We start from the raw sequence: 27,390 nt of genomic DNA on the forward strand, positions 1-27,390 counted from the left end.
CGGGCACAAGCCGGCGTGAGTAGGTTAAATGTTGAGTTTTATCAGGGCACCACGGGGTGACCAGCCCCTCCCCATCCTTCCCCACCCCCCATCAAGCCCCACCCTCGCCACCCTCCCCTCCCCACCCTCTCCACCCAGCCCCACCCCTCCCATTTTTGGATGCACGATGGACGGACGGACACAATAATCCCCTGTGGGCTGGTGTAACCTACCAGTAATATTTCCCAGAATAAATAAATTGGGAAAGCATTATAGGATCCATCCACATGTATTCTTGATATTTTTTTTTGTTTCAAAAAAAATTATTTTGCTTGGACTCTGTGCATAATCTATGGGTTCAGGGCCCAGGGCCAACAGGAGAGTGAGTGGGGTGAAAAGGGAGAGGAAGAAGCTGATGACGAAGTTTCACCCCGTACCAAGGTAGAACTTCGCCCAGATAGAACCACCATAGGGATGTAGATCAGTGGTAGAGTGCACGCTTAGCATGTGTGAGGCCCCGGGTTCAATCCCCGGCATCTCCACGAGGTGATATTTTGCCAGTGGACAATTTACTCGAAGGAATATGCGTGGCTTGTTTTCATTCGTTTTGGTTGCTGAGCACAGATCCAGAAGACCAACATGGCATAGGGTCAGCAATGAACAGCACTACAATCAAAGTTGTAGTCGATAAGAGTTCACATAATGCAGGTAGGAACAACAGTTCCACACTGCCCACCAGGGATTATTTGTCTGTCTGTCGTGCATAGCCACGCCCTCGATTTGTATTTCATAGAGCGCTTCGGGCAGGCTCAGCACCACGTGACGCGCCGCCCCACGCAGCTTGCGCCGCGTGACACGGATCGCACAAATGCGCTGTCCAACCAAGTTCCCACCTGCCCACTCCGAAGGAACGTGTTGCAATACTCTGGTGGCAGATTTGGTGGATCACACAGACAGTTGTACACCATAATACTGAAACCAGTTCGGCTGTGGGTTGGCCAGGTGGCAGTATAGCAAAGCAAGTGGGTTCATGATCCACTTTTTTCATTTATACATCTGTGGTGGGTTTCTTCTCACATTCAAAACACTTATTTAAAGAGGAATTGACCTATCATCCCAATTCAATATTTAATTGAAATGAGACTCATTGAGGATTTACTTGATGAAGGCAAATTACAGGTTTCCCTTTGCTTCATGCAAAGGTAAACAAAGCATAAACCCTTTTGTCTTTCATAATGAGAATGTCACAGACGCTAAATGTACTCATGATGGTATTTGATTATTTCAATGCCTCACAGCCCCCACCCGTTATGGCGAATTGTGTTGTAGTAAAAATGCATTATCAAAGGCAGAGGAAGAAGGAGGCCTTAGTGCTGCAGACTCGTATCACTGTCTGGACATCATGAGAGTTGCACTTGGGTCACACCGACCTGAATGTCATTTCACAAAGGACCAGACATTAATGAACAGAGGTGGCATTTCTCTTTGCAGGGATCCATGACAAATGAAAAGGCCTCAATCTCGGTCAGATTCGCCCACGCGAGAGCAGCGTTGGATGCGGAGGAGAAAGCGGCTTTAGAGCAAGCGGAGCAGAAAGGGCGCGAGGTGCTGACCCAGATCGAGAAGAAGATCGCTCGCCACCAGCGGGAGATCAGCGAGCTCCAGGCAGCAGCAACTCGCTTGGAGGCCCTAGCACATGAGAGGGACTCGCTCGCTTTCCTACAGGTGAGCATTGAGTCTCCAGTGTCGCTTTTGGCACAGAGCCCTCTCACCAGCAGCAGAGAGAGGCTCCTGAATGAGAGTTCGCATCCACTGGGCTTGAAAACACAGCTCCACTCATGGATTCGCATCGCAGCTCTAGTGGCTGCCATTTGGAAGGCCATCTCTTATTTTCTCAGTTAAATTAATTATTTCTCCTGTTCTATAACAGATTCCCATTAAGTTTGTTTCATTGTGAATATAAACTAAATGTTATTGGAATTGCACTTTTAAATAAACCCTATAACAACAGCAACAACAATGTACATGGTATTCATGGTTATCATCAGCCATGATCTATCTACTGATGGATGAAGTCCTCCCCAAGCCATTACCACATCTGATGATGCCGCAAAACAACAATCCACCAGCGCCTGCTCACGAGCCAATGTCATCTCTGCTTCCTACTTTGTGGACCTCCTCTTGGATGCGCTACCTTCATTGTTCATATTATGGAAGTTAAAATAAATACGAGGTCTCATACGCGTATTAATGATATCATTGTGTATTGACCACCCCTTCTGCAAGACCTGCCACGTGGGCATTGACGATAGAAATTACGAGGACTCAGAAATTCTCAACACAGATTAATATTAACCGGTCTCACTCTGAAATATTTGCCCAGTAAATCAGTGTTGGTCCTCATAGGAGTAGCGAGATGTTAGCTACCTTGCCTGGTATACCGATGGTCGGGGATTTGATCCCAGCCCTGACGTCCTTATATATTTATAGTTTTCGTGTCTCTTTCCATCGTTTCATGGATTTTTCTCCGAGTCCTCAAAAATTTCCTTCCACATTTAGAAACGTGCTTTTAGAGTATCGGGCTGCTATAAATTTCCACGAGATGAACCACTTCGTTGAGCTATCATTTGTGGCCAGGTCGCTTCTGAAAAATAGCTCTTTCGCTCCCTGGGCCTTACGAGGAGAAATTTAAATAGTGGTTTATAGCTGACTATCAACCGGTGATCATGGGGTCATAAGCCAAGACTTTGGGGTTTATATTCCACCCACGGTGTTGCAGTGGGAACTCCACTGATCACGAGAGATTGGATGTCGAGTCACAGTAATTTTGTCTCTCTCTCTCTCACAGGGGCACGTGGAGGAGATGCGCAGGTAAAAGACGACTTTCACTCACGACTCGACACACGACAACATGATACTGAGTGTGGGGTGCGGACAGTGAGACATTGGTTGTGTGAGGGGATGCTGTGTGTGATGATGCTATGTGTGGTGATAGCAATGTTGTGTGGTGATGATGCTGTGTGGTGATGCTGTGTGATGAGGCTGTGTGTGGTGATGATGCTGTGTGGTGATGATGCTGTGTGATGAGGCTGTGTGTGGTGAAGCTGTGAGTGATGATGCTGTGTGGTGAAGCTGTGAGTGATGATGCTGTGTGGTGAAGCTGTGAGTGATGATGCTGTGTGGTGATGATGCTGTGTGGTGGTGATGCTGTGTGTGATGATGCTGTGTGTGGTAATGTGTGGTAATGCTGTGTGATTATGCTATGTGTGGTGATGTTGTGTGGTGATGCTGTGTGTGCTAATAGTAATTCTGTGTGGTGATGCTGTAAATGTGAAATGAGTGATGATGCTTTGATTGATGAGTGCCTGTGTGATGGAGTTGTGATGATCCTGTGAATGACGATGCTCTGCGTAAGACAGTGGCCATGTCTGCTCTGCTTTCACAGGGCAGGGAGGGCTACAGCAGCTCCACCTTCAGCTCCCAGCCAAGAGGACTTTGCTTCATTTAAAGTCCTGAAGACAACTGCAGTCAAACTCCTATGTGAGTTCTTCAGTGTGGATCATGGGTGATGGGGCCATCTTGACAAAAAAATTATCCCTGTGTGTGCACGAGGTCGACTCTACCTCAAATAATTACCTGATATTTTATAGACATCACCACTAGGGGGACAAAGGCGGCCAGCCGTAGTGCAGGCCACCCACCCCCTCGTGTGTCGTGAAAGCCTTCAACGGTGATGATTTTCCCAACAGTCTGTAAAGGCTACACGGGTGATATTTGTCTTTGTTTTTTCCTGGAACTTAAGGAGACATAGGTGGTCGGGCGTGGTGCTGCCCACCCACCTCGTATGCCTTGCCAGCATTCATAGACACACACGAACAGCACTTGCCCCAATAGTCTGTGAAGGCCTCACAGGGGATCTTAGTATTTGTTCACATCCCATTCCAGGACCATACTGAACAGAGCCAATGTGGCGTTCTTGGGAAAATAATCAACATTACGAGTCAGAGGTAATTGTGATGTTGAGATGGAGTGTGTGCCTGTGAATGTGTATGCATGTGTGGGGGGGAGCGGAGGCATAGTGGTTAGCACACTGCACTACGAACCCAGTTACCTGGGTTTGATTACCCGCCATGGTTAACATCAGTGGCAGGTGATATCTGATCCAGTCCAGGGCCTCTGCTAGGCAGTTTCAACCTCAAATGAGTTCCTGATGCTGGTGTTGTATATGCCGGGTCTTTAAAAATTAATACAAAAATAATACAAATTTCATGAAAATAAAAAAAAAATGCATAATTAGACGAAATTATGCTAATGTATGCTATTATGCGTATACATTATGCCAATTAGGGAGATACTCTTATTAAGTTATGCGAATGTATGTGGTTACGCTTATATGCTGTTATTATAATTGGGCTTAGCTTCGTTGTCTAGGGTCGTATTATCAATCGGGATAATACAATGAATTGTATGAAGTTATGCGAGTGTGATGTAATTATGCTAAATTCAGCTCGGCTTCGTTGTCTAGGGTTCAGATTCCAAAGAACACAGGATGAGATGTTACTATCCTTTGTGCAAGCACTTCCAAGAGTTCATGAACAGTGAGCCTGGTGAAATTTGCGGAGCGCATCGTCAGTAGTGAACCTTTGGTTCCTAGGGTGTTTCGGCCTTTCATACTATATACACCCTCCCCAAAGGCGGCCAGCGACAGGGTGATCAATCCTACGCTTGCGTCCCATTCCCAATTAGTCATAGGAGTTGCCTTGTTGTTGATAGCCAACATCCCATGGGACTATGCATGGCAGGGGTGTCCTCCTCCCTGAGTCAAGCATTGTTGACTGCATACCTCCTGGCCCTCTCACTTTGGGGCCCAGCTGGGGTCTTTCCTCTTCATCCAGAACCACTGACTGCTGCCTTCTGCCGCCTCTGATACAGCTCTGATTGCCGAACGCTGGCTCTGGCCCTTAATTCCCAGATCTCTAAGCAGTCTGGCTGTAGATGTTGCCACAAAACCTCTGCAGCCCACCTCCACTGGTCGGACTTCTGTGTTCCAGCCATGATGCCGTGCTTCGGCAGCTAGATCGGCATAGCGCAGATGTTTTCGCTCATAAGCCTCATCTACTGAGTCCTCCCAGGGTACTGTGCGCTCAATGATGAAGACCTTCTTGAGCGAACGGGACCAGAGCACCATGTCAGGTCTTAGGGTGGTGGTTGTGATCTCCGGAGGAAACACAAGTTGCCGGCCAATGTCAGCTAGCATTTTCCAGTCGCGGGCCAAGCGCAGCTGGTCTCGCTCTATTGGTGTAGAGCCGCTCTTCGGTGGTTTAGCCCCTTCGCGGACAAAGGACGTCCGTAATGGGTGTGATGCCGCTGGGGGTGGTAGGGAGTTGGTGGCAGCACGCTTGTCCTCCAGGGCGGACGCAAGGTTTTTAGGCACAGTCCGGATCTTCACCATACCATTGGTGAAGATTAACTGGTGTTGGAAGGACGTCATATGTTGCTCTGATGGAAAAGCTCAACCGTCTCGATTCCATGGCCCACAGATCCTTCCAGCTGATTTTCCTCTTCTCCACACTGTCCCATCGAGTCCACTGTCCCTGTTTGGCAAGAGAGACTGCCTTGGCCCACCTTGCAGCCTCCTCCTAATGGCGTACTTCCTGCACTACCATCTTCCGCCGCTCTGGTGCAGTGGCCTTACTCCAAGCAGCATGGCTAGTTAGCCCAAGGCCTCCTCTCCCTTGCTGAACATGACCCACAATGTCAGCATGTCTGAGGGCTGCTGTTGCCTCCTGGACTGCTTTTCCTGGCCTCCATTTGCGCCCAGTTGCCAAAGTCGGCGCGTTGTTGCTCACCACTGGGTCTCGAGATTCATTCAGTGTCATCTGGAGCCTGGTTTTTGCACACTTGAATTCCTCGGTTAGACTGGTGAGGGGCAGCTTGAGGACACCATCTCCATAGAGGCCTATGGTGGTAAGGCATCGTGGAACTCCGAGCCACTTCTTTAAGTAGCTCGTGACTCCTCTTTCCATCTTCTCCACTGTTGAGATTGGAACCTCATACACTGCTAGGGCCACAACACCCGGGGTAGGAGACCAAACTGCAGACACCAGGCCTTTAACTTTCCAGGTAGCTGGGTGTTGTCGATGGACTGTAGGCTACTACTGATGTCTTTGCGCAGCTGTTGCACCTGGACTTTGTCCTTCAGGCTTGCATCATACCACCTTCCAAGGCTTTTTACCGGCTGCTCAGACACTGTTGGGATTTGGTCATCTCCGATGAAGAATTTCAGGTCACAGAGTACTCCCTTCACAATCGAGATGCTGCGTGACTTGGATGGTTTAATCTTCATACGGGCCCAGCTGATGTTCTCCTCGAGTTTTCTGAGCAGTCTCCTGGTGCATGGGACAGTGGTGGTCAATGTTGTAATGTCGTCCATGTAGGCTCTGAGTGGAGGGAGGCGAAAACCAGAGTCGACTCGCTGTCCACCAGCAACCCATTTTGAGGATCTGATGATAACCTCCATTGCCATTATGAATGCCAATGGAGAAATGGTACATCCCGCCATTATACCTACATTCAGGCATTGCCATGAGGTGGTGAACTCTGAGGTGGTGAAGCAGAACTGCAGATCCTGAAAGTACGACTTCACCAGGGTTGTGATGGTGTCCGGTATGTGGAAAAATCTGAAGGCAGACCACAGGAGTTCATGGGGCACAGAGCCAAATGCATTGGCGAGGTCGAGGAAGACTACATGGAGGTCCCTTTTCTCCACCTTGGCCATTTGGATCTGGTGCCAGATCATGCTGGAATGTTCCAAGCAGCCAGAGAACCCTGATATTCCTGCCTTCTGTACAGATGTATCGACGTACGCATTCCTTTGCAGGTACTCGGCCATCCTCTGGGCAATAACCCTAAAGAAGATTTTACCCTCGACATTCAGTAAGGAGATTGGGCGGAATTGGCTGATGTTCACTGCATCCTTCTCCTTAGGGATCAGGACCCCGCCTGCCCTACGCCACACTTTGGGTATTATCTTCTTTTGCCAAGCTGTTCTCATGAGTCTCCAGAGGAACCTCAGGATGTCTGGTGCGTTCTTATACACTTTGTACGGGACTCCATTTGGCTCCGGGGCTGATGCTGTTCTTGCCCTTCGAACTGTGTTTTCCACCTCTTTCCATGTCGGAGGGCTGGTCTCAATATGATGTTCCGGTGGTTCAATGGGTGGGATATCTGATGGGATGGCCAGATGTTCATGTCACTTTGAGTCAAAGTTTGTTGTTCTCAGGTGCTCTTCTAGGTCTTTCTTTGTTGTTTTTAGAACTCCACTTTTTTCCTTCGTGAAGAGACTTTTAAGGAACTTGAAGGGATCTTAATAGAATCGAGTTCTAGTTTGTTCTTTCTTCCTTCTGCGCTTCCGTAGGTTTTCTGCTCTACAGAGGGATGCCAACCGGGTTTTGATGTCAGCCTGTAGTGCCTCTATGCCCTCCTTTTCCACTTCCGAGGCTTTCTTCCACTGTTTCTTAAGCTGTCTCCTTTCTTGAACGAGGCGCTTGATTTCTTGTTGCCTCCTGGAAACTGGTGGGGTTGGAACCTTTTACCCGCCTTTTGCCTCTTGCACTCCAAAGCTTTCTGCCCCGTACTCATAGATGATATCCCCCATCCTCTCCAACTTCTTCTCCACTGTGCCTCGAAGTTTCTCGAGGGTCAAGGTAAGGTCAGTATTCACTGTTTCCCACAACTTCTTGTCACTGGCGCCAGGCCACTTCACATACGGTCTGTGCCCTGGTAGTCTCCTCTCGACTGCAGGTCTGGGAGGCTGGGTGAGTTCCACTCCTGTTGTTGGTTCCACCTCAGTTGTTACTTCGGTGCTTGAGTTTACGTCCTCCATGACAGTGGTACTGATGCACTGCAAACTATGGTTTGCGTCCAGTTGCTGTGCTTCATTCGACTGATTTGATCGCTTTCGCAGAAAGTAATCAATGCGAGGCCTCTGTCTCTCTCTATGCCAATTAGGGAGATACTCTTATTAAGTTATGCGAATGTATGTGGTTACGTTTATATGCTGTTATTATAATTGGGCTTAGCTTCGTTGTCTAGGGTCGTATTTTAAATCGGGATAATACAATGAATTGTATGAAGTTATGCAAGTGTGATGTAATTATGCTAAATTCAGCTCGGCTTCGTTTTCTAGGGTTGTATTATCAATCGGGATAATACAATTATTCTCGCTTTAACATTTACTGATTAAGTCTTAGTGTGTTAATGTCAGGTTTCCAAATTCAAATCTCACCGCAGGATACGGTTCTTATAATTGAGATTATTATGCATGAACTTAGGAAGGCACCACTCAGACACTTCTGTGTTAAGCAACTTTAATTCTAAACAAAAACATACACTCTAATATGCGAACTCTTATGCTTGGAATTGTTCACACAGTACTCCTGGAGATGTTCTCCTCATTGATCCGTACATTTAACCCTCAATGATTACGTTGTCAAACTGGGTAATCAGAACAATCGATTAATTCCTCGGAGTAACGCGAGCATATACGGTGATTGGAAAAAAGTCCTTAAACATGCATGCGACGATATTCATTCGAACGGCAATAAAGAAACATATCCCAAAGGCAAAGTATGCGTCAATGAATTCATCGGTAAGATTATGCATTTAACGAATTGTCTTGGAACAATGGTGTGCGGCAGTGTGCCTGCTTAAGCAGATGCTTATCAATTGGCTAATGCTTCATTAAATTCGCTGGCAAGATTCTGTGATCAAAAGAAATATTTTATACAATATTCTCTCTGCGATTGTATAGGTTCGTAACGTAGGTTTCTGAACGTTTAGTTTTCATCGATGAATTCACTGCTATAATTTTATGTAATAAAAGATAAAAATAACGACTAAAATACTTCTAAACGACCGTATACACGTAACTCAATGGGCAGAAATGTTCTTCGTTATCACTAATAGTTGACGCATCCTTATCATTAGTCTTCTTTCGATTTAAAGCTTTCGTGACTGCAGGGATTCATTTTCTTGGTTCTTTCGGTAAAGTCACGTAAAATGGAAATAATAAAATAAAAAAAATAAAACATAATAAAATAATTCTCACGACGTTTCGGCCACAACGCAAGCAGCCGTCCTCAGGTGGAGAACAGGTCTGTCGAGAAGACAGAGTCTGAATGACACGCCCCAGGCTTGGAGCGACTATTTATGAATCCCTGCAGTCACGAAAGCTTCAAATCAAAATTTAATCGCCACTACGGGGTGGGATTCCACAAAACTTTAAGATTTTTCAACAATCTCCGGGATAAGAAGGCTCAGCTAATCGAGTCTCTCACCTTTCTGAAGAGATGCCGCGACTCTCAGGTAATACCAATCGCATTTACACTAACCTCTGCTGCTGTAACTTCTTCTAATGCTAAACGAATTCTGTCTAGAACTAGCTTAGCTCTTATCTCATAAAAAATCAGACTTACGCGCACCAAACTAGATCAGTTAGACAAGACACTCTACAAATCACACTTATCTTTGAGTGCAACAATCCACATCAGATTGGGAACATGTAGACAAAATGACTGCCTCTTCAGCTGTCGCTATGTCGACCAAATGTAAGGACAACTTTATTTCCAAATTCAACCGCCTCTCAAAGAAGAGACCGGGACCCACACACTGAAAAGCTAGACGTTAACAAAGTCGTAATTAATCGCAGTAACAGTTCTATTTCTGATGGTCTGAAATCCGTTTTAGCTAAAGGACTAAACTTTGCAGTCACACCTAGACACATACCAGTTAATGATATCATTGCCCGAGTAGATGTGGTTCTCAAGAGCCTAAGTCACATCGCTGCAGACGTAACAAGATCTGAAATCTCTGCAACCCTCAAAAACGCTAAGATGCCAGCTAGCAACATCAGCAAAGATGAGCGTTTTGAATTAGCTCAATTAAAAAAGAGGGATGACATTTCGATTTAAAGCTTTCGTGACTGCAGGGATTCATCTTCTTGGTTCTTTCGGTAAAGTCACCTAGAAGGGAAGTAATAAAATAATAAAAATAAAACAATTAAATAAAATAATTCTCACGACGTTTCGGCTACAACGCAAGCAGCCGTCTTCAGGTGAAGAATGAGACACTGCCAAGCTAGGAGCTTATATATAAGCTAAGTTGGAGGTGGAAGAAGAAGAGAGCCTTAACAAAAGAATGTGCATATCAAGAGGAATTTAGCATATTTATGGGAAATGCGTAGGAGGTGGGCGGGGGGGTTTCAAAGTCATATTATGCCCATGCATTATGCAGGATCAGCAGCACCAAGGGAGGGTGCAGGGAGTAGCATTAACAAAGGAAAGGAATGTTAATAGTATGTAGCTGCAGTTACTAAACAACCACGTAGAAAACTAAAGTATAAACTACATAAAAAATCTAAAGTAAAAACTGCAAAGCACCATCAGTATATTTACTATACTCTACAATAAGCTGAGTTACTAACAGCAAGTAATACATTACAATTCTACGTCGTAAAAATTATATAATATGCTTCCATCTAAACTTTATTCTCTTACATCACACGAGCATACACCGTACTGCCATAGATAAACCCAACATTAAATTATATACTGTCTTGTTATAAACCACATTTTAATATAACACTATGTATTATTCTACCCACCCTAATGTGTATCACACTGCTATATGTTTACTATACAATTACGATACTATATATTACTTTGTACATTGTATTAAGCATATAAATGTTATACTATTTGTTATTATACACTATACCATTGACCGTCGTGTCAATGGGTGAGTCGTGGGGGAGAAAAAACTTGCAGCGGAGCAAAGAATCCATTCCCTGCGGAGAATACAATGCCAGTGAGTGGAACGCGGTCTGGAAGTCACCGTAAACGTGAACACAATCAGTTAAGATCCGAAATGGTTTATTACGTCCTTCCAATGATTGCTAAGCCAGAATCCATCTTCTCGGTTGAAATTGTCTCTGTGTTTGTATATGTGGATCGCCTCATGAACGAATCTCTCATGATAGCCAGATGGCTTGCAGAGAACCTCTGTCTTGGAGAAGTCAATGTCATGTGAGCCCACTGAATTGTAACAGTGATCTGCCACGGCTGAGGTGTTTGTCCTACCGTGTTTCAGGTCTGCCTTATGTTCACGGATGCGGTCCGAGACATGTCGTTTGGTTTCTCCAATGTAACTGCTACCACAGAGGCAACTTAGTTTGTAGACGCCAGGGTACTGTATGTCTGGAACCACATCTTTTACAGACGGGACCAGATCACGGATTTTATGTACTGTGTTGAATCGGACCTGGATCTTGTGTTTAATCAGGATTTTGGAGATCTTTTTTGTGACCCCAGCAATGTAGGGTAAGGTGATGGTCTTGAAAGGCTCCTGAACAGGATCCTTCTTGATGGTTGGAGTGATGGCTTTGCGGATTGTGTAGTCGGAGTAACCATTAGCCTTAAGAGCTTGGCGTACGTGTTTGAGTTCACTGGAAATGTGTTCATGGTCGGAGATGCATTGGGCTCTATGATATAGAGTCTTGATGAGGGAATTCTTCTGGGATGGATGGTGGTGGGAATCCGGTTTTAGATAAGCATCCGTGTGGGTGGCTTTCCTGTAGACAGAGTGGCTCATTGAACCATCAGGTCTCCTTTTAATTAGGACATCCAAAAAGGGTAGCTTGCAATCTTTTTCGACTTCCATGGTGAATCTGATGGCTGGGTGTATGGAATTGATGTGGTCGAGAAATTGGTCTAGAGCAGGCCGGCCATGTGGCCAGATGACAAAAGTGTCGTCTACGTACCTCTTCCATAAGGTCGGGCGTAGAGTGGCAGTCTGGATGGCATCAGTCTCAAATTTCTCCATGAAGATGTTGGCTACAACCGGAGATAGGGGGGAGCCCATTGGGGTGCCCTCAGTTTGCTTGTAGAAAGTTCCATTCCAGGTGAAGTATGTATTGGTTAAGCAGTGTCTCACCAGGGGGGGTACCCCAGCATTCAGTCCTTGATGAACCAAGTCTTCAATGATTGCGATGGTGTCAGGTACAGGAACCTTGGTGAATAAGGAAACCACATCAAAACTGACAAGCAGGTCGTCTGGGGACAGGGCAATCCCCTTGATTGTCGATACCAGGTCAGTAGAGTTTATTACCGCAGAGGTGGTTTTTCCAGTGAAAGGCCGTAGGATTTCAGACAAAAAACGAGCCAATTCATAGGTGGGGGAGTTGATAGTAGAGAGAATGGGACGAAGAGGTGTATCTTCTTTATGTATCTTTGGCAAGCCGTATAATCTTGGTGGCCTGGCTGCAGAAGGTTTCAACGAGAACTGTTTGGTCTGATCAATTAATGCGGTTGAATCAGAAATGATTTGCTTGGTTTTTGAGACGAGGCTGTTGGTGGGGTCTTTTTTTATTTTTGTATAGCTGCCATCGTTGAGTAGTTCTTGGATTTTGTTGTTGTATTCTGTTTTGTCCATGCTGACAGTGGCATTGCCTTTGTCGGCTGAGAGGATGACAATGTCATCCCTCTTTTTTAATTGAGCTAATTCAAAACGCTCATCTTTGCTGATGTTGCTAGCTGGCATCTTAGCGTTTTTGAGGGTTGCAGAGATTTCAGATCTTGCTACGTCTGCAGCGATGTGACTCAGGCCCTTGAGAGCTACATCTACTCGAGCAATTATATCATTAACTGGTATGTGTCTAGGTGTGACTGCAAAGTTTAGTGCTTTAGCTAAAACGGATTTCAGACCTTCAGAAATAGAACTGTTACTGCGATTAATTACGACTTTGTTAACATCTAGCTTTTCAATGTGTGGGTCCGGTTTCTTGTTTGAGAGGCGGTTGAATTTGGAAATCAAGTTGTCCTTACATTTAGTCGACATAGCGTCAGCTGAAGAGGCAGTCATTTTTTCTACATGTTCCCAATCCGATGTGGACATTGTTGCACTCAAAGATAAGTGTGATTTGTAGAGTGTCTTGTCTAACTGATCTAGTTCGGTGCGCGTAAGTCTGATTTTCTCTGAGATAAGAGCTAAGCTAGTTCTAGACAGAATTCGTTTCGCATTAGAAGAAGTTACAGCCGCAGATGTTAGTGTAAATGCGTTTGGTATTACCTTAGAGTCGCGGCATCTCTTCAGAAAGGTGAGAGACTCGATTAGCTGAGCCTTCTTATCACGGAGCCTGTTGAAGGATCTCAAAGTTATGTGGAAACCCTCCCCGTAGAGGCGGTTAAATTTCGATTTAAAGCTTTCGTGACTGCAGGGATTCATCTTCTTGGTTCTTTCGGTAAAGTCACGTAGAAGGGAAGTAATAAAATAATAAAAAGAAAACATAATAAAATAAAATAATTCTGTCACGTTGACAAAGACAAATAGTTCACTGCTTTAGCCCACCGGTGTGTTGAAGCAACAACATTCACAATTTGAGTACTTGTTGCTTCAACACACCGGTGGGCTAAAGCAGTGAACTATTTGTCTTTGTCAACGTGACACATTATTTACTGATTGGCCGTGTCGGGTGGTGGAGGGTTACGACACATTTATAAATAAACGCGATCTAAACCCAAAAATCGTTGATTATGAATAACATTGGTCGCGAAAGCCTACGTGTTAAAAATAATTCTCACGACGTTTCGGCTACAACGCAGGCAGCCGTCTTCAGGTGAAGAATGAGACACTGCCAAGCTAGGAGCTTATATATAAGCTGAGTTGGAGGTGGAAGAAGAAGAGAGCCTTAACAAAAGAATGTGCATATCAAGAGGAATTTAGCATATTCATGGGAAATGCGTAGGAGGTGGGCGGGGGGGGTTTCAAAGTCATATTATGCCCATGCATTATGCAGGATCAGCAGCACCAAGGGAGGGTGCAGGGAGTAGCATTAACAAAGGAAAGGAATGTTAATAGTATGTAGCTGCAGTTACTAAACAACCACGTAGAAAACTAAAGTATAAACTACATAAAAAACTAAAGTATTAACTGCATAGCACCATCAGTATATTTACTATACTCTACAATAAGCTGAGTTACTAACAGCAAGTAATACATTACAATTCTACGTCGTAAAAATTATATAATATGCTTCCATCTAAACTTTATTCTCTTACATCACACGAGCATACACCATACTGCCATAGATAAACCCAACATTAAATTATATACTATCTTGCTATAAACCACATTTTAATATAACACTATGTATTATTCTACCCACCCTAATGTGTATCACACTGCTATATGTTTACTATACAATTACGATACTATATATTACTTTGTACATTGTATTAAGCATATAAATGTTATACTATTTGTTATTATACACTATACCATTGACCGTCGTGTCAATGGGTGAGTCGTGGGGGGGAAAAAACTTGCAGCGGAGCAAAGAATCCATTCCCTGCGGAGAATACAATGCCAGTGAGTGGAACGCGGTCTGAAAGTCACCGTAAACGTGAACACAATCAGTTAAGATCCGAAATGGTTTATTACGTCCTTCCAATGATTGCTAAGCCAGAATCCATCTTCTCGGTTGAAATTGTCTCTGTGTTTGTATATGTGGATCGCCTCATGAACGAATCTCTCATGATAGCCAGATTTCAACCGAGAAGATGGATTCTGGCTTAGCAATCATTGGAAGGATGTAATAAACCATTTCGGATCTTAACTGATTGTGTTCACGTTTACGGTGACTTTCAGACCGCGTTCCACTCACTGGCATTGTATTCTCCGCAGGGAATGGATTCTTTGCTCCGCTGCAAGTATTTTCCCCCCCACGACTCACCCATTGACACGACGGTCAATGGTATAGTGTATAATAACAAATAGTATAACATTTATATGCTTAATACAATGTACAAAGTAATATATAGTATCGTAATTGTATAGTAAACATATAGCAGTGTGATACACATTAGGGTGGGTAGAATAATACATAGTGTTATATTAAAATGTGGTTTATAGCAAGATAGTATATAATTTAATGTTGGGTTTATCTATGGCAGTACGGTGTTTGCTCGTGTGATGTAAGAGAATAAAGTTTAGATGGACTTAGAATTGTAATGTATTACTTGCTGTTAGTAACTCTGCTTATTGTAGAGTATAGTAAATATACTGATGGTGCTATGCAGTTTATACTTTAGTTTTTTATGTAGTTTATACTTTAGTTTTCTACGTGGTTGTTTAGTAACTGCAGCTACATACTATTAACATTCCTTTCCTTTGTTAATGCTACTCCCTGCACCCTCCCTTGGTGCTGCTGATCCTGCATAATGCATGGGCATAATATGACTTTGAAACCCCCCCCCGCCCACCTCCTACGCATTTCCCATGAATATGCTAAATTCCTCTTGATATGCACATTCTTTTGTTAAGGCTCTCTTCTTCTTCCACCTCCAACTCAGCTTATATATAAGCTCCTAGCTTGGCAGTGTCTCATTCTTCACCTGAAGATGGCTGCTTGCGTTGTAGCCGAAACGTCGTGAGAATTATTTTATTTTATTATGTTTTCTTTTCATTATTTTACTACTTCCCTTCTACGTGACTTTACCGAAAGAACCAAGAAGATGAATCCCTGCAGTCACGAAAGCTTTAAATCGAAATTTAACCGCCTCTACGGGGAGGGTTTCCACATAACTTTGAGATCCTTCAACAGGCTCCGTGATAAGAAGGCTCAGCTAATCGAGTCTCTCACCTTTCTGAAGAGATGCCGCGACTCTAAGGTAATACCAAACGCATTTACACTAACATCTGCGGCTGTAACTTCTTCTAATGCGAAACGAATTCTGTCTAGAACTAGCTTAGCTCTTATCTCAGAGAAAATCAGACTTACGCGCACCGAACTAGATCAGTTAGACAAGACACTCTACAAATCACACTTATCTTTGAGTGCAACAATGTCCACATCGGATTGGGAACATGTAGAAAAAATGACTGCCTCTTCAGCTGACGCTATGTCGACTAAATGTAAGGACAACTTGATTTCCAAATTCAACCGCCTCTCAAACAAGAAACCGGACCCACACATTGAAAAGCTAGATGTTAACAAAGTCGTAATTAATCGCCGTAACAGTTCTATTTCTGAAGGTCTGAAATCCGTTTTAGCTAAAGCACTAAACTTTGCAGTCACACCTAGACACATACCAGTTAATGATATAATTGCTCGAGTAGATGTAGCTCTCAAGGGCCTGAGTCACATCGCTGCAGACGTAGCAAGATCTGAAATCTCTGCAACCCTAAAAAACGCTAAGATGTCAGCTAGCAACATCAGCAAAGATGAGCGTTTTGAATTAGCTCAATTAAAAAAGAGGGATGACATTGTCATCCTCTCAGCCGACAAAGGCAATGCCACTGTCAGCATGGACAAAACAGAATACAACAACAAAATCCAAGAACTACTCAACGATGGCAGCTATACAAAAATAAAAAAAGACCCCACCAACAGCCTCGTCTCAAAAACCAAGCAAATCATTTCTGATTCAACCGCATTAATTGATCAGACCAAACAGTTCTCGTTGAAACCTTCTGCAGCCAGGCCACCAAGATTATACGGCTTGCCAAAGATACATAAAGAAGATACACCTCGTCGTCCCATAGTCTCTACTATCAACTCTCCCACCTATGAATTGGCTCGTTTTTTGTCTGAAATCCTACGGCCTTTCACTGGAAAAAAACACCTGCGGTACTAAACTCTACTGACCTGGTATCGACAATCAAGGGGATTGCCCTGTCCCCAGACGACCTGCTTGTCAGTTTTGATGTGGTTTCCTTATTCACCAAGGTTCCTGTACCTGACACCATCGCAATCATTGAAGACTTGGTTCATCAAGGACTGAATGCTGGGGTACCCCCCCTGGTGAGACACTGCTTAACCAATGCATACTTCACCTGGAATGGAACTTTCTACAAGCAAACTGAGGGCACCCCAATGGGCTCCCCCCTATCTCCGGTTGTAGCCAACATCTTCATGGAGAAATTTGAGACTGACGCCATCCAGACTGCCACTCTACGCCCGACCTTATGGAAGAGGTACGTAGACGACACATTTGTCATCTGGCCACATGGCCAGCATGCTCTAGACCAATTTCTCGACCACATCAATTCCATACACCCAGCCATCAGATTCACCATGGAAGTCGAAAAAGATGGCAAGCTACCCTTTTTGGATGTCCTAATTAAAAGGAGACCCGATGGTTCAATGAGCCACTCTGTCTACAGGAAAGCCACCCATACCGATGCTTACCTAAAACCGGATTCCCACCACCATCCATCCCAGAAGAATTCCCTCATCAAGACTCTATACCATAGAGCCCAATGCATCTCCGACCAGGAACACATTGCCAGTGAACTCAAGCACGTACGCCAAGTTCTTAAGGCTAATGGTTACTCCGACTACACAATCCGCAAATCCATCACTCCAACCATCAAGAAGGATCCTGTTGAGGAGCCTTTCAAGACCATCACCTTACCCTACATTGCTGGGGTCACAAAAAGATCTCCAAAATCCTGATTAAACACAAGATCCAGGTCCGATTCAACACAGTACATAAAATCCGTGATCTGGTCCCGTCTGTAAAAGATGTGGTTCCAGACATACAGTACCCTGGCGTCTATAAACTAAGTTGCCTCTGTGGTAGCAGTTACATTGAAGAAACCAAACGACATGTCTCGGACTGCATTCTGAACATAAAGCAGACTTGAAACACGGTAGGACAAACACCTCAGTCATGGCAGATCACTGTTACAACTCAGTGGGCTCACATGACATTGACTTCTCCAAGACAGAGGTTCTCTGCAAGCCATCTGGCTATCATGAGAGATTCGTTCATGAGGCGATCCACATATACAAACACAGAGACAATTTCAACCGAGAAGATGGATTCTGGCTCAGCAATCATTGGAAGGACGTAATAAACCATTTCGGATCTTAACTGATTGTGTTCACGTTTACGGTGACTTTCAGACCGCAATCCTCTCACTGGCATTGACTATATATCTTGTATTCTCCGCAGGGAATGGATTCTTTGCTCTGCTGCAAGTCTTCTCTCCCTACTCTCCCATTGACATATTTCGTTGCCTCCTCTTAGTATCTTTCACACGACGGCAATTGTACAGTGTATAGCGGATTGTATAATAATAAATAGTATAACATTTTAATGCTTAATACAATGTACAAAGTAATATATAGTATCGTAATTGTATAGTGAATATACAGCAGTGTGATATACATTAGGGTGGGTAGAATAATACATAGTGTAATATTACAATGTATAAAGTATAGGGTGGTGTATAGCAATACAGTATATAATTTAATGTTGGGTTTGTCTATGGCAGTATATAGTTCGGTGTCGACTCGTGTGATGTAAGAGAATAAAGTTTAGCTGGAAGCATATTATATTTTTTGCGACATAGAATTGTCATGTATTACTTACTGTTAGTAGCTCAGCTTATTGGAGAGTATATTTAGTATACTGATGATACTGTGTAGTTTATACTTTAGTTGTTTATGTGGTGGTTTAGCTACTGCAGCTATATACTATTAACATTCCTTCCCTTTGTTAATGCTACCCCTATCCCCTCCCTTTGATGCTGCTAATCCTGCATAATGCATGGGCATAATGACTTTAAACTCTTCGCCAAACCTCCGACGCATTTCACAAGTAGTACTAATCGCATATCTGCACTTTCCATAAATATGCTAAATTCATCTTGATATGCAAATTCTTCTGTCAAGGCGCTCTTCGCCCCTCCATCCCAACTTAAATAGTCGCTCCAAGCCTGGGGCGTGTCATTCAGACTCTGTCTTCTCGACAGACCTGTTCTCCACCTGAGGACGGCTGCTTGCGTTGTGGCTGAAACGTCGTGAGAATTTTTTTTATTATGTTTTATTTTTCTTATTTTATTATTTCCATTCTACGTGACTTTACCGAACGAACCAAGAAGATTAGTCTTCTTGTTATTAGTCCCGATATGTGTGTGTGTTGGTGGTTTTGTCTCCTGGATCAGCTGGAAGGATCTGTGGGCCACGGAAGCGAGGCGGTTGAGCTTCTCCATCAGAGCAACATATGACATCCTTCCAACACCAGTTAATCTTCACCAATGGTATGGTGAAGATCCGGACTGTGCCCTCTGTTCCATGCCAGCCAACCTCAGGCACATTCTCACAGGGTGTAAAACAAGCCTCACCCAAGGACGCTACACTTGGCGTCACAACCAAGTCCTTAAAAACCTTGCATCCGCCCTGGAGGACAAGCGGGCTGCCACCAACTCCCTACCACCCCAGCAGCATCACACCCCTTACGGACGACCTTTGTCCGCGAAGGGGCTAAACCACCGAAGAGCGGCTCTACACCAATAGAGCGAAACCAGCTGCGCTTGGCCCGCGACTGGAAAATGCTAGCTGACATTGGCCGGCAACTTGTGTTTCCTCCGGAGATCGCAACCACCACCCTAAGACCTGACGTGGTGCTCTGGTCCCGTTCGCTCAAGAAGGTCTTCATCATTGAGCTCACAGTACCCTGGGAGGACTCAGTAGATGAGGCTTATGAGCGAAAACATCTGCGCTATGCCGATCTAGCTGCCGAATCACGGCATCATGGCTGGAACACAGAAGTCCGACCAGTGGAGGTGGGCTGCAGAGGTTTTGTGGCAACATCTACAACCAGACTGCTTAGAGACCTGGGAATTAAGGGCCAGAGCCAGCGTTCGGCAATCAAAGCTGTATCGGAGGCCGCAGAAGGCAGCAGTCAGTGGCTCTGGATGAAGAGGAAAGACCCCAGCTGGGCCCCAAAGTGAGAGGGCCAGGAGGTATGCAGTCAACAATGCTTGACTCAGGGAGGAGGACGCCCCTGCCATGCATAGTCCCATGGGATGTTGGCTACCAACAACAAGGCAACTCCTATGACTAATTGGGAATTGGACGCAAGCGTAGGATTGATCACCCTGTCGCTGGCCGCCTGTGGGGAGGGTGTATAGTATGAAAGGCCGAAACACCCTAGGAACCAAAGGGTCACTACTGACGATGCGCTCCCCAAATTTCACCAGGCTCACTGTTCATGAACTCTTGGAAGTGCTTGCACAAAGGATAGTAACATCTCATCCTGTGTTCTTTGGAATCTGAATATCTGGACTTGTCCAGTGACTGCTGAGAAAGATCAGCTGACAACAGGGGAAAGTCCTTGTGGCGGCACGGAGAGACGGCTGACAGGAGGGAATAGACCCCACTGGGACAGTCATGGGTTAGCTTCCCATTTCTGTAGTTTCCCATGCTTCGCAGTATGTTGGAAACACCCGATTTAGCTACAGAAAGTCAACATACGAGAATACCCCTAGAGTCTGCGAGAGCGGGGGTGGAAGATGACTCATTGACTGACAACATGGTAACGACTGGACCGGAAACGACTACGAGTAATGAGAGCACAGCACAAGAGAACACCACAGCAACTGTCACAAGTTCCGCTGCAACAGCAGGCCACAAACAGATGCAGGTATGTGTCTGTGGTTGGAGGAAAGTTACATCACACCATGGGTTGAGGATCCACCAGGGGAAGAAGGGGTGTTTGGGTAAAGAGAGACAGAGGCCTCGCATTGATTACTTTTTGCGAAAGCGATCAAATCAGTCGAATGAAGCACAGCAACTGGACGCAAACCATAGTTTGCAGTGCATCAGTACCACTGTCATGGAGGACGTAAACTCAAGCACCGAAGTAACAACTGAGGTGGAACCAACAACAGGAGTGGAACTCACCCAGCCTCCGAGACCTGCAATCGAGAGGAGACTACCAGGGCACAGACCGTATGTGAAGTGGCCTGGCGCCAGTGACAAGAAGTTGTGGGAAACAGTGAATACTGACCTTACCTTGACCCTCGAGAAACTTCGAGGCACTGTGGAGAAGAAGTTGGAGAGGATGGGGGACATCATCTATGAGTACGGGGCAGAAAGCTTTGGAGTGCAAGAGGCAAAAGGCGGGAGAAAGGTTCCAACCCCACCAGTTTCCAGGAGGCAACAAGAAATCAAGCGCCTCGTTCAAGAAAGGAGACAGCTTAAGAAACAGTGGAAGAAAGCCTCGGAAGTGGAAAAGGAGGGCATAGAGGCACTTCAGGCTGACATCAAAACCCGGTTGGCATCCCTCCGTAGAGCAGAGAACCTACGGAAGCGCAGAAGGAAGAAAGAACAAACTAGAACTATAAAGATCCCTTCAAGTTCCTTAAAAGTCTCTTCACGAAGGAAAAAAGTGGAGTTCTAAAAACAACAAAGAAAGACCTAGAAGAGCACCTGAGAACAACAAACTTTGACTCAAAGCGACATGAACATCTGGCCATCCCATCAGATATCCCACCCATTGAACCCCCGGAACATCATATTGAGACCAGCCCTCCGACATGGAAAGAGGTGGAAAACACAGTTCGAAGGGCAAGAACAGCATCAGCCCCGGAGCCAAATGGAGTCCCGTACAAAGTGTATAAGAAAGCACCAGACGTCCTGAGGTTCCTCTGGAGGCTTATGAGAACAGCTTGGCAAAAGAAGATAATACCAAAAGTGTGGCGTAGGGCAGGCGGGGTCCTGATCCCTAAGGAGAAGGATGCAGTGAACATCAGCCAATTCCGCCCAATCTCCTTACTGAATGTCGAGGGTAAAATCTTCTTTAGGATCATTGCCCAGAGGATGGCCGAGTACCTGCAAAGGAATGCGTACGTCGATACATCTGTACAGAAGGCAGGAATATCAGGGTTCTCTGGCTGCTTGGAACATTCCAGCATGATCTGGCACCAGATCCAAATGGCCAAGGTGGAGAAAAGGGACCTCCATGTAGTCTTCCTCGACCTCGCCAATGCATTTGGCTCTGTGCCCCATGAACTCCTGTGGTCTGCCTTCAGATTTTTCCACATACCGGACACCATCACAACCCTGGTGAAGTCGTACTTTCAGGATCTGCAGTTCTGCTTCACCACCTCAGAGTTCACCACCTCATGGCAATGCCTGAATGTAGGTATAATGGCGGGATGTACCATTTCTCCATTGGCATTCATAATGGCAATGGAGGTTATCATCAGATCCTCAAAATGGGTTGCTGGTGGACAGCGAGTCGACTCTGGTTTTCGCCTCCCTCCACTCAGAGCCTACATGGACGACATTACAACATTGACCACCACTGTCCCATGCACCAGGAGACTGCTCAGAAAACTCGAGGAGAACATCAGCTGGGCCCGTATGAAGATTAAACCATCCAAGTCACGCAGCATCTCGATTGTGAAGGGAGTACTCTGTGACCTGAAATTCTTCATCGGAGATGACCAAATCCCAACAGTGTCTGAGCAGCCGGTAAAAAGCCTTGGAAGGTGGTATGATGCAAGCCTGAAGGACAAAGACCAGGTGCAACAGCTGCGCAAAGACATCAGTAGTAGCCTACAGTCCATCGACAACACCCAGCTACCTGGAAAGTTAAAGGCCTGGTGTCTGCAGTTTGGTCTCTTACCCCGGGTGTTGTGGCCCCTAGCAGTGTATGAGGTTCCAATCTCAACAGTGGAGAAGATGGAAAGAGGAGCCACGAGCTACTTAAAGAAGTGGCTCGGAGTTCCACGATGCCTTACCACCATAGGCCTCTATGGAGATGGTGTCCTCAAGCTGCCCCTCACCAGTCTAACCGAGGAATTCAAGTGTGCAAAAACCAGGCTCCAGATGACACTGAATGAATCTCGAGACCCAGTGGTGAGCAACAACGCGCCGACCTTGGCAACTGGACGCAAATGGAGGCCAGGAAAAGCAGTCCAGGAGGCAACAGCAGCCCTCAGACATGCTGACATTGTGGGTCATGTTCAGCAAGTGAGAGGAGGCCTTGGGCTAACTAGCCGTGCTGCTTGGAGTAAGGCCACTGCACCAGAGCGGCGGAAGATGGTAGTGCAGGAAGTACTCCATCAGGAGGAGGCTGCAAGGTGGGCCAAGGCAGTCTCTCTTGCCAAACAAGGACAGTGGACTCGATGGGACAGTGTGGAGAAGAGGAAGATCAGCTGGAAGGATCTGTGGGCCACGGAAGCGAGGCGGTTGAGCTTCTCCATCAGAGCAACATATGACATCCTTCCAACACCAGTTAATCTTCACCAATGGTATGGTGAAGATCCGGACTGTGCCCTCTGTTCCATGCCAGCCAACCTCAGGCACATTCTCACAGGGTGTAAAACAAGCCTCACCCAAGGACGCTACACTTGGCGTCACAACCAAGTCCTTAAAAACCTTGCATCCGCCCTGGAGGACAAGCGGGCTGCCACCAACTCCCTACCACCCCCAGCAGCATCATACCCCTTACGGACGACCTTTGTCCGCGAAGGGGCTAAACCACCGAAGAGCGACTCTACACCAATAGAGCGAGACCAGCTGCGCTTGGCCCGCGACTGGAAAATGCTAGCTGACATTGGCCGGCAACTTGTGTTTCCTCCGGAGATCGCAACCACCACCCTAAGACCTGACGTGGTGCTCTGGGCCCGTTCGCTCAAGAAGGTCTTCATCATTGAGCTCACAGTACCCTGGGAGGACTCAGTAGATGAGGCTTATGAGCGAAAACATCTGCGCTATGCCGATCTAGCTGCCGAAGCACGGCATCATGGCTGGAACACAGAAGTCCGACCAGTGGAGGTGGGCTGCAGAGGTTTTGTGGCAACATCTACAACCAGACTGCTTAGAGACCTGGCAATTAAGGGCCATAGCCAGCGTTCGGCAATCAAAGCTGTATCGGAGGCGGCAGAAGGCAGCAGTCAGTGGCTCTGGATGAAGAGGAAAGACCCCAGCTGGGCCCCAAAGTGAGAGGGCCAGGAGGTATGCAGTCAACAATGCTTGACTCAGGGAGGAGGACGCCCCTGCCATGCATAGTCCCATGGGATGTTGGCTACCAACAACAAGGCAACTCCTATGACTAATTGGGAATGGGACGCAAGCGTAGGATTGATCACCCTGTCGCTGGCCGCCTTTGGGGAGGGTGTATAGTATGAAAGGCCGAAACACCCTAGGAACCAAAGGGTCACTACTGACGATGCGCTCCCCAAATTTCACCAGGCTCACTGTTCATGAACTCTTGGAAGTGCTTGCACAAAGGATAGTAACATCTCATCCTGTGTTCTTTGGAATTTGCGTTAAGCAGACGTCGAGGTTGGGCATTCCTTGTACCAAAATTTAGTTTGTTCCCTGCGGAGCAGTGAGCGTGTGAGGGTGGGCGTGTCATACAAACGGCTTCGTTGCTCCCTCTCGCTCGGGGCGTGTCTGCTGGCAGCTGCCGGCTCCTTTTACTGCTGGATGAGCTGCGTCGGCACGATGCTTGTCCTTGAAGATGCTCGTTTGCTCTTGCCGCTCGTCCGCTGGCAGCTACAGACACCTTCCACTGCTGGATGAGCTGGTTGCACGTGCTCTCTCCTGCCCCTTGCTCTCTGGCGATGAACGATGCGCTCGCAGTTCGTTCGCTGGTGGCAGACACCCTTGTTCGATGGAGCTGGTTGCACGTGCTCTCTCTTGCCCCGTGCTCTCTCCTGCCCCGTGCTCTTTGGCGATGCACCAGCTCGTTTGCTGGTCGCCATTCCTCACTCTTGTCTTGGTTCCCAGCTGGTGCTGGTTGGTGTGTGTGTGGGTTGAACCCACGGCGCTCTCGCCGGCGCTCTCCTATTCCTCATGGGCGGCTGGTCAGGCTCTTTCTCCTGCTGGATGAGCTGAGTCGGCACAACGCTTGTCGCTTGTCCGCTGGCAGCTGACACTCTTTGCTCGGTCGCGCTCGGTGGCGCTGCTGCGTGCTCTCCTGCTCCGTGCTCTCTGGCAGCGCACGATTGCGCGTGCAGCTGGTTCTCTGCGATGCTGGCTTGGACGATGCTTGGCTCTTTCCGCCCTTTCTCGAGTTTGATTGCTTGACGTTGCTCGTCAGTTCAACTCGAGCTGCAGCTGCTCGTGGGAGCTGGGACTCACTCTCAAAAACTTGTAAATTGTATTCGCAAGTTCTTAAGCAACTGTGAAAGCTTAGTGTGTGTTTTTGAAGCCATGTCGAGATTTCCCCAGAATCTCATTAGAAATCCCCCCTCCCTCTCTTTTCTTTGTTTTGGGTTTTTTTTATTACTTTGTATGGCTTATCTCCGGCTTGGTCGGAGTGAAGGGCAGCTGATGTGCCTCACCCTTTCATGTCCCATGCTCACCCCGATCAATTATGAAACAAATATTGGAAGAATTATTCTTAATATCAATTTTGGAAAAAGGCCTATATCTACAACACTGGTAATGGTCATAATGATGGTGATAGTGGTCGTGATGAAGATGGTGGTAATGATGCTGATGTTAGTGATAATGTGAGTGATGGGAATGGTGATGGGTTTGGTAATGATGTTAGTCGTGGTGATGGCAGTGACCGTTGTGGTGATGGTAATGATGGTGACATTCGTGATAATATAGGTGGTGATGATTTTGCTGATGGTATTAGCGATGATATTGGTTATGGTGGTCATGGTAGTGATGGTGGTGATCATGGTTTTTTGATGGTCGTTGTAATGGTTATGATGCTGGTCATGTTGGTGATGAAGATGGTAGTGATAGGGATAGTGGTGACGGTAGTGATGGCGGTGGTGATTGTTTGTGATGGTGCTAGTGGTGGTGATGATGGTTGTGATATTTTTTTATTGCGAGTGATGTTGTTGATGTTCAAAGTGTTGATGGTGGTGATGGTGATGTTTATGTTGTTGTCATTGATGATATTGATTGCGAGGATGGTTGGTGATGGTGATGTTTGGGATGTTCTTGTTGATGGTGAAGATGATGGTTGGTGATGGTAATGTTGATGGTGGTAATTGTGGATGATGGTGATAATGTAGTGATGTTGTCATCGCTGTTGTCACAGACGGACGCTCACCGACTCTGGACACAAAATCAGCTCATAACTACCTCCAGATCTCCTCGGATCTCAGGACGATGATGCTGACCCGTGCCTCCCAGGATCGCCCTGATCACCCACACCGGTTTGATGGCTGTGTACAAGCCCTGTGCCGTGAGAGCTTCTCGTCGGGCCACCACTACTGGGAGGTGGACGTGGGGGATGCGGAGTGGTGGCGGGTTGGAGTCGCGTACGGGACGATCCCACGGAAAGGAAGTGGTGAAGCACAGCTGCTGGGAGAGAGCGGCGACTCCTGGTGTTTAGAGAAATGGTATAACAGCTTCTCAGTGTTTCATGGTGGAGTGGCGACTGCACTGTCGGTGAGGGGGGCCCCCTCCCCCCGCAGAATCGGGCTTCACCTGCACTGGGAAGGGGGGCTCCTGGCGTTTTACCACGCCGACTCCATGGAGGTGATCCATGAGGTTCGGCAGAGATTCTTGCAGCCTCTCTACCCTGGGATGTTGGTGGGATGTTGTAATGATCCATTGAAGATCGTGGATCTGAGTCGTGAATCCTGAGGATGAGGAGAGCTAGAACCCCAAGAAACCGAGACAGAAACCCAAGAAACGGAGAGGGTGAAGTGAGGGCGAGGGGAAGGTGGAATGGAGGGTGAGGTAAGGTGAGTGTGAGGAGAGGGCGAGGAGAGGATGGGAAGGAGGGGGTAGAGGGAGGGGGAGGAGATGCCAGGCTATGGAGAGGGCTTAGGAGGAGAGGGGAGGCCATGGAGAGGGCTTAGGAGGGAAAGGAATGTGGAATGGATGGTGAGGTAAGTTGAGCTTTCGGGGAGGGTGAGGTAAAGTGAGGTTTAGAGGAGGGTGAGGTAAGGGGCCATCCATTTAGTATGTATACATGGAGGGGGGAGGGGGGTTAACTCAAATGCATATGCTTGCATATGGGGGGGTCTATGACAATGTACGTACGTATAGGAAAGGGGAGGGGGGTGTGAAGCCTCGATAATAATTTGTCTACATTTAGCCTTAAAATGAGCCACAGCTCCGTTTATTCAGCTGTCAGAGAAGTAGGACTGTGGGGGAGGTGTCACTTCTAGATTTGAAGTTTTCGTGACTGCAAGGATTCATACTCTTTGTTTTTTTTTCGGTAAAAAATAAATGAAATAAATGAAAACAACTAAATTAAATCACGACGTTTCGGGCGCAACACAAGCGTCCGTCTCCAGGTGTGGACAACGCAGCGTTAGTACAATCGCTTAAGTGTGTCTAAGAGATGGCTGTGACGAGGCATTATATAGTTGTGGGGAAGGAGGGGGCATGGTGAGTGTGGGGGTGGGGTGTGGGCTGGGAGGTGATGCATGGAGTTCACGAAGTTCAAAATAAAGCTTTGTGATGCAGGGGCGGAAGTAGATAATAAAGCTAAGTTAAGCCGTCCTTTGTTATCCTGCAGGGAGAGTAAATTAGAGTTAAAACTTGCGCGCTAGAAACAACGTGTGGCACATTTTTCAAGTGATGAAAATAAGCCAATGTTAAATTATTCCATAGACGCCAATGTTATATTATCC

The 27,390-nt window shown here is 46.4% G+C and overlaps 1 protein-coding gene and 1 non-coding gene across 2 annotated transcripts in view; both read left to right on the forward strand.

Annotated features, from left to right (window-relative positions):
* The window catches only part of LOC133339074 (E3 ubiquitin/ISG15 ligase TRIM25-like), a 65,890-nt gene extending 39,498 nt beyond the window's left edge, over positions 1-26,392 (forward strand). The window contains exons 5-8 of the mRNA XM_061547196.1: positions 1,471-1,704; positions 2,828-2,850; positions 3,425-3,519; positions 25,842-26,392. Of these exons, the coding sequence (XP_061403180.1) occupies positions 1,471-1,704; positions 2,828-2,850; positions 3,425-3,519; positions 25,842-26,392 (903 nt within the window). The remainder of the gene's footprint in view (positions 1-1,470; positions 1,705-2,827; positions 2,851-3,424; positions 3,520-25,841) is intronic.
* Positions 450-521, forward strand: TRNAA-AGC (transfer RNA alanine (anticodon AGC)). Its single transcript has one exon. It is a non-coding gene; the product is annotated as a tRNA-Ala (tRNA).
* Positions 26,393-27,390: the final 998 nt, after the last annotated feature.

This window comes from Lethenteron reissneri, unplaced genomic scaffold, assembly GCF_015708825.2.
Source record: "Lethenteron reissneri isolate LAM-NWPU_2019-01 unplaced genomic scaffold, ASM1570882v1 scaffold_1640, whole genome shotgun sequence".
Lineage (NCBI taxonomy): Eukaryota > Metazoa > Chordata > Hyperoartia > Petromyzontiformes > Petromyzontidae > Lethenteron > Lethenteron reissneri.